At 36.8% G+C, this 8,657-nt stretch overlaps 1 protein-coding gene across 5 annotated transcripts in view; it reads left to right on the forward strand.

Moving 5' to 3' along the window:
- The window catches only part of LOC126285420 (nicastrin), a 133,913-nt gene extending 125,769 nt beyond the window's left edge, over positions 1–8,144 (forward strand). For 2 of the 5 annotated variants that reach the window (XM_049984787.1, XM_049984788.1), the window contains exon 12: positions 6,611–8,144. In XM_049984787.1, coding sequence (XP_049840744.1) covers positions 6,611–6,632 — 22 coding nt within the window. In that variant the 3' untranslated portion in view covers positions 6,633–8,144. Of the gene's footprint in view, positions 1–3,284; positions 3,608–6,610 lie in introns of those variants that run through there. The other 3 variants (XM_049984784.1, XM_049984785.1, XM_049984786.1) reach the window with 2 other exon arrangements.
- The last annotated feature ends 513 nt before the right edge of the window (positions 8,145–8,657 follow it).

The following is an 8,657-nucleotide window of genomic DNA, read 5'->3' on the forward strand; positions in this document are numbered from 1 at the left end:
GGACTTAGAAGGGGTTATTCTTTTTGATGTCCTCCCTCGTGGTGCAATGATCAAGTCTGAAGTGCATTGTGCTACCCTTAGAAAATTGAAGAAACAACTACAGCCCATTCGTCGCCACCAAACAAACTACTTCTCTATAACAACACAAGGCCTCACTCAAGTCTGTACACCTGAGAGGAGTTCACAAGACTTCATCAGACTGTTCTTATTCATCCACCCTACAGACTGGACCTTGCACCTTTAGACTTCTAAGTCTTTGGCCCAATGAAGGATACACTCCATGGGAAGCATTACATGGATGATGGGGAGGTTATTGATGCAGCAACACATTGGCTCTGACAGCAACCAGTAGAGTGGGCCCTGCTGGCGTGCAGGCCTTCCCAGTAAGGCGGCAGAAGGTTGTCAGGTTGAATGGAGATTATGTTGAAAAACAGGGTTTTGTAGCCAGAGTGGGGTATTGGAATTGTTCTTTCAGAAAAATAGTGTTGCATTACTCATTGAATGCCCCTTGTATGTTAAGTGTGACAGATATATAAAAATACTCTGACAGCGAATTTTATACATGCCTACCCCAGTGTCACCTCAAGCTCAGAGCTGTCATAAAAGATTATCAGTATGTGATTGAGCTGGAACTGAGGAGAATGATTGATCTCAGAAGGAATGGGTCTTCCTTATTGTTTTCTGACAAATTCCCCTTCGTCCTGCGCCACAGCAGTTATTGCACATTTGTTAGGTTAGTGCAACCTGGATGCCTATTTCTCCAGTTGTCTAATAGATAAATGTGAAGTGTAAGTTGCAGGCACCATTGAATACAGTGGGTGTCACACTGAACATGTTAGTGCAGTGGTGGTCATTTGTATTTAGGTTTTTTGTGGTTTCCATAAATTGCTTAAGCTGAATGCTTGGATGGTTCTTTTCAAAAGGACATGGCATGTTTCCTTTCGCATCCTCCCCCAATCTGAGTTCGTGCTCTGTCTAGAATTATCTGGTGATTGACAGATTGACAGGACATTGAACCTTAAATGTCTTTCCTTCCTTATTTCATACAATACAATTTGAACGGAACCTATTAATTTGGGGAGGTTTTAATGCTTAAGGTACTGCCTATCTTTCAGGCAGCTGCACATGCAGTATTCCAGTCACACAATGCTTGGCCTTGTTTAGTAAGGAATGTGTTAGCATTTTGAGATGAAAATGGGTATCACTGCTTCCCTTGCTACTATGTTCTGCTGGCATTGAACAACCGTAGGGCAGCAGCCTGTTTGCATTGTCCTGCTGAAGCCATTGACAGTGCTGTATGGATTGAGTACAAATCTTGTGGAAAGAGACGCCATATGTCTTCTATGATTCTATGGCACAACACTTCCATGATCTCTGACTTTCAGAATTCATTGCAGCATGAAGTTCTGTGGGCCCAGGCATATACTTGTAGCTTCAGGTTAAAACCTGTGGCATAAGTGTGTTTTGTTTCTGCATGGGTGCAAGACAACAAAATGTATTCTTAACCTGTATCAGATGTCAATAGCAGGATTATTTGTGAGCAAAAACAATGAGACTTGCATTTTAAATGCTTACAAAAGTGGTGTAAAAGTGCATTTGTTTGGTGCCAGACCTAGACACCTGGTGGTTTCACTTTCATATTTCATATAATAAATATATAATAAATCTTCTCACAAAGTTTGTTGTCAGCTTCCTCCTCCAAATACAAAAATATTTTGTTGACACTGGCCTACCTAGGGAGAAACAATCATCATAATAAAATAAGGGAAATCAAAGTTCACATTGAAAGGTATAGGTGTTCATTTTTCCCACACACTGTTCGAGATTGAAAGAATAGAGAACTATTGTGAAGTTGGTTTGATGAACAAACTGCCAGGTATTTAAGTGTGATTTGCAGGGTATCCATGTAGATGTATGGGGATGGTAACACTATTGGTCTTACTATACTGCAGTATGCCACACAGGACCAGAAATCTGCAGCCATCTTCAGATGCAGCTAAGGCATAAGATAAAGTAGTATTTCTAATAATGAACTACAAGTATATGCAATCATTATCTTGTAGATTGAAATGGGACTCAGCAGTGGATAAATAAGCATGTGCTTTCCACCAGAGAGATTCAATGCAATTATTTCTTTTATGTAAGGGACCCAAGTATTATTTGTTTATTTCTTTATTTCAGTACTTTGATTCTATTAAGTGGGTCATATTTAGTAAAATCTGCTGTTCACAGTGAGTCTGAACCCCCTGGTGTTAAGGTATTGTTACTGCAAATGCACTAAGTTTGTAATGTTTCTTGTGTTTGTTAAAGAACATTATTAAATCCTGTCTTGTTTCTTTGCCCATAGATTTGAACATTGATAATGGTATGTCATTGACATTTATGCAGGGATGAGTAATAAAAACTTATAAAACATGGAGTAATAGAACCCTCGTGTTGTGCTGTTTGGAACAGTGCATAACTATTGGTATCATTGGAGCAACAATTCTTCATAGTGTTATTCTGCTACTCTTTCATTGGATTGTGTGTCTCCATTCATGAGAAGCATATTGGTAAATTCTGCCTTACGTAAACCTGCCTGTATTGCATCACCGATTACATAGTGTAAGAGACTGAGTTCTTATTCAGGAGGAACAATATTCAAAACCACACCCAGATTTAGGTTTTCTGTGATTTCTCTGAATGAAAAGGGGGCTTGATTAGTGGTGAAATGGAATCTTGTGGTGCAAGGAGAATTTTTTTACTTATCACACTGATTTACATCAGTCATAATAATGTTTTATTAGAATGAGCCTGCATGAATGTCAGCATTAGAGAAAACTTAGATGCAAATAAATAAGTAAATAGGAATAAAGTTCTCAATTTCTTGTGGAATGTAATTATTATGTCTCTTTCCTGTGTAGCCAATGCTTTGTTTAATCTGGGAAGGTTTGATGAAAGGTTATTAAACTTTATCAGATGATCAAAATGTTTTAACTCTCATGACACCAAGTCATATTTGCTAAAAGATACCCGTCTTCAACAACAGATGTCCCAAAATGAAAAGCAAACAATTTGAATTGATCTATGCTGACTAAATTTAAAAATATTTTCTTTTTAACTATTTATATATGGTTGTTATCTTCAACGTGTGCTGTGCACAAAAATTGTGTGATATTTAATATGTATGAGCTTCTGCACAAGTGGATCACAAGAAAACTGTAAGTAGTAGTTCTTCCATTTTTCACCACTAACTCTATGTAAAGACTGATCATCAATTAAAAATTGCACGTGTTTTTACACAGGGTGTCCCAGGAGGAACAGTCGGTATTTGGCGATATGACAGGAACGATCATTCAAAGCAAAAAAGTCTAGTAAACATGGGCTCTAAAACGCATACCTTAAGGGCTGTGAGCAGGTGTTCCACAGAAGAGATGTTTCACACCAGTGAAGATGAACAAGTGCTCATGGCTCTTAAGATATGTACTTCAGAGCCCATGCTTACTCGACATTTTTTTCTTGTTTTGATCCGTACTACCACCTCTCAAAATATGGGAAGCAAAGAGCTTGCAGTAGAAGAGATTTGTTTTGCAGTATTGAAGATGAAGAAGTGCTTATAGCTCTTAAGGTATGCATTTTAGAGCCCATGTTTACTAGACTTTTTTGCTTCGAGTGATCGTTCCTGTCGTATCTCTGAATATTGACCGTTCCTCCTGGGACACCCTTTTATTACAGTAAAGACAACAGAACAATGCAGCATCTCGCACATCAAAAACATCATATATAAATGGCATAGCACACAAAAAACACACTTAAAAATGTGAATAATTTCCCGAAACACATGATGCAAAATATAAATAAAAGAAAATCATGACTGAAGCAGAGAAGTTATTTATAAATGAATCCACAGAACACACAAATCTTATCCTTGCATTAATATTCCCTCGATAAGATAAGTAATGAAATGACCATCTCCGAAGTTGAGCTTCATAATTCGACCGATGTAGGCATTGGAAATTCGTCTGACTGAGGAATCATGGGGCTCCGTAAAAGCCATTCTTAAAGCACAGTTGTTTCTCATAAGTATCCTCGAGTGGTTTTCTGTGAATGACGTGTCTGAGTTTCAGAGAGACATAACGTATTCACTTCTCCAGATCCAGATGTTCTACACCAATGATAAGTGAGTAAATAGTATCTGGGGTGAAAACTTCAAAAAATTTTAAGTTTTCATATTGATGATCATTTAAACAGGAAAAAAACTCATTTTAGAACTCCTAAAACAACTTAGTTCATGCACAATTGCACTTAGAATCATTGCATATCTTGGTGAGACACAGATCAGTAAGTTGGTATTTTGTGTATTTTCATGCAAAATGTCATATGGGAATGTCTGGGCAACTTATCTTTAAGAATGGAAGTCTTCATTGCTCATAAATGGGCATTTGCTTAAGGATTTAGGCATTTGGACTACTGTTCACAGTACATTTAATCCATTATGAAGATTCTTTTGGAAATAATCCACTTCAGTTTAAAAGGAACAATGATGTACATCATTACTATGCCGGAAGAAAAAATTGCTTCACATTAAGGTTGCCTTTAGCACAGAAAAGGGTACAAAAATTCCAACCACAGTTTTTGATAAAATGTCTGGCTGACAGCAAAGTTAAATTTGAGAGAAAAAAATTGTAAATTTTTCCTTGGCAACTCCTGCTCCAGAGCAGAATTTATCTTTTTATAATCTGTAAAAGGTGGAATTACAGGCATCTGTTTTTCTTTATTAATTTATTTAAAAGAACTTGTAGGTGGACAGTATGTAGCCATATTGACGAATGAATGGGTAATGTGAATGTCAAAAGATTCATCCCATGTCGCAATCACTCGTACAAATGATTCATGGGATATAAAACTAATTTCTGGCATGGTTAGCTCACACAATTTTTTTAAATCCAAGATACATTAATTGCTGGATTCTTGAAATGACACTCATCGGTTCCAAAATAAATGAAGTAACAAAATTGGTATAATTAATAATTCCTTTATCAAACAGCAAAAAATGTCTCCACTTCATTTTTGTGTCTAGTTCAGGTAATCCAAAACTTGTTTTTCATGCATTTACAGACAATAACAAGAGATCAAATAAAACTAATAACGTAGTATTGTTTTCCTCCTACACCCCCCCGCCCTCCCCTCCCCTTCCCACGCACACACGCGCACACACACACACACACACACACACACACACACACACACAAATTAGTATTATTTTTTTACTCTAGACAATTTTTGTCTCTAAGGTTTGCTCATACCAGGTTGCTTAAAATGGCTTACACAAAAAGAGTGAAGAACATTGTTATTTCAGCCACACCAAGAAAGAAGTGAGAAATTTAACACCCTTCATTGACACACAAAGAGATGCACTAATTATATTAATGATAGTGGCTGTACCTTTTGAAAAAAAAGTGTGTTGGATACAGCTTTTTAATTACATTATTATTCTCTTACATTGTAGTTATTCTTATATTAATAGAGGGATGTTTGATACGATTGTCGGCTTCGACCTGTGACGTGGGAAACATGTGGCAAACACTGTAAACTGTATGGCGATTAAAACACTAGAACTTGATGTTATTGGTGATTTTTTGATTCAAACGGGTTAAGCTACAGTTCAGTCTGTCACCACAGAAAAGAAAAAAAATAAATCACATCGTTATCTTCACCGATTCTCAGCCAGACTGTCACCTAACCTAACCATACCTTGGGCCAAGCTACAGAGAAATCAGCCACAACAATCAGGCTTCCACCCCCCCCCCCCCCCCAACTAGAGCAAAACTATGAATATATGCACAAAAGCTGATGTGACAGCAGTCATTAACATTACGTCTCTGTCCAAACACAGCTTGAATCAAACATCCCTCTTGAGCTGTAATTCCAAATAGTGGCAAATCTCAGAATGATGAATGTACCTTGTGACTGTTGGGTGTCATTCCCATCAGTTACATAGAGCCACCCCGCACATAATACAATGTTCCTCATAAACAAAAATAGCATAGTATCAAGAAAAGAAAAATGTGTTGTATCGTCTTATCAGCTGTCGTACATATTGTAAAAGGCCATTGTACTGTAAAATGTAATAAAAGTGCTATTTTTATTAATCAGCACTCGAGAAATGCTAACTTAATGAACCACAAAAGAAAAATATACATTACCATCAGAAAGCATTAGTGGATGAGGAAATGCTTGAAAATGGCTGCATACATTCATTTTATCAGACTAACTAATTACAAGATAGGTAATATCAGTTCCCATCTGTGTGTGTGGTCTGTCTCTAATGTCCACATTTTCGACAAGACATACTTTTCTTTCTTATAACAATTATAGTGGGACACAGAAAAAGTTTCTCGTTACAAACTTTGTCATACATCCTGTATTACAGTTGGGGTACCTATCCTTCACATAAAGGTAAAAGGTAATATGAAAATAAGAGTAAGGGCTCTTTGAAACTGTTCTGTTTATAATCAGTGCAGACCACAATTTGGCTACACAGATTATAAAGGCACGTGCACATCGATCTCGGGTACGATAGTCTGTTTTCGAGAATGTCATTCGATTTCACCTGATGTTTACCTTTCAGGTTGGTGGCGGCGAGTTGCTAGGGCAGCGACGCAAATCAGATCTCCTTGACGACCTTTCCCCGGCTGAGTGACTCGCTGTCGCCCATTGCTCAGCTGTAAGAGGTCGGCGTTCTAGGACACCTGATTTGCGACATCTGTAAGGACTGTTGGCGGTGCGTCTGCGCTGCTGGATGCCCTGCCCCAAATATATTATACTCTTGTAACATTCCACAGAGTGAATTGGAACGTTGGAGTGAACGGTGGTGTTTTGAAGTGTGCTGTGTGCAGTGAGGTTCTTCACTCTTATTTTATCACTGCTGTGAGCTTGTTATATTTGTATGTATACTGTATTTTTAAACAAAAATGTAAATACTGAATTATTTATTAATATCTTTGTATATAGGCCATAATAGCTTTCAGTAATGTTAGGTATATAGTCAGTGTGTGTGACTGATTGTGTACAGCAAATGTGTCATTTGCTAAATGTGCTTTCATTATTGTGTGAAGCTGTTTTTACTGCCACCATGACTTTACTGGTTCCAGCCAAATACTACTTATTAATTGTAAACTCAAATGTTGTACTTAAATTACCATCTCTCTAAAACTTTTATACAAAGTAAAATATAAAATATGATCTGTGTTTTTTAATGTGTAGCAAATAAATGTATGTATGGTAAAAAAAATGAAAAAACAAGGCATACATAAATTATGGGAGATCTACAGAAAGAGGCAGTTCATATGTAGACCTACGATTAAATCCATTGTGATTTAGGTCTTGAGGTCCTTATCACCAGTTCCTATCCAGACAATTTGGAGAAGAAGAATGAAGAGTTGGAAGTAAGTGTAGTGCTGGCAGTAAATCACTGCTTCAGAGAAACGTCTCCAGTACTTTAACAGGGCTGTTCTCATCAGGCTTCCATATTTGAAAGTCCCTCTTCATTGAAATGGAAGAAACAATTGTTCCATTATGGTAAGCAGCAGAGGAAGATCAGTGCATATGAATAGTGGGCCATTTTGTATCTCACATGCTATGTACTCCTTGATGAACAAGAACATGCTTATTGTGATGATCGGTGCAACATAGTATTAAGCAAAAGTAGCTTGATGCAGCTCTTCACCTCTGCCCACTCCATGTGCAGAACTTTCTACAATCCCCTCCTGTATATCAGCACTCAGACACATGTAGTAGCTTTCTTCCAGTCATTTTCATTTATCAAAATATTGCAAAGCAATATCCAGTAATGACAGGGAAGGAATCATATGAGACATCTCTTACCTTTTGAAATGACGAGCAAAAGCAAATTGTATTCAGTAGTCCATATGAATATTGTACAGTGTGCATCTGCTGCTCTCTGCTATTATAAGCACAAGTGTGATGTAAAAAGGAAAAAAACTAATGACAAATTATTTTATCATTTAATTCACAGAAGCTTAAAAGATTTTTATAAAACATACCTGCAAACTTTCAAAAATGTGTTGGTTTGTTTATGACATGAAACTATGTACATGAATACCTTTTGTTAAGAGTTTGTTAATAAAGTTAACGAAACCACACTGATGTGCACATAACTTAATGCCATTTTAACCATATTGTAACCTAAACCTCAATCAAAAAGGAACATGTAAGAATGCTCTCTCAAGATATAAAAAGAACCAATAAATGACACTGTGTAACACACTTCTGAGTGTGTACATCAACTAATATTCCTCTGTGAACAGCAGATTTAAATTTTAAGAACTTTTTTGATGCCCACAGTTTTTATACAATTTTTCACAAATGAGCAGCTCGGGGGGACACAAAGGTAAGTGCCAAAATCATAGTTTTGAGACTCAGTGGATTTAAAGTTAGAATTGACCTACAGATCTGCATAATTGTTTTCAAACATTGCCTTTATTCTGTAGTGCTTTTAACATCTGCCTTCGTCTATGTAGATGTAAATAAAACTGAGAACTGACTAAAACAAATGAAGTATACAACAAGTATTAAATTATGGTCGTATAGATGTGATTATGCTTTACCAACCACACATCATTAAAAATACATGGTGATAGAAAATTACTTATGAA

Source organism: Schistocerca gregaria, chromosome 8, assembly GCF_023897955.1.
Source record: "Schistocerca gregaria isolate iqSchGreg1 chromosome 8, iqSchGreg1.2, whole genome shotgun sequence".
Lineage (NCBI taxonomy): Eukaryota > Metazoa > Arthropoda > Insecta > Orthoptera > Acrididae > Schistocerca > Schistocerca gregaria.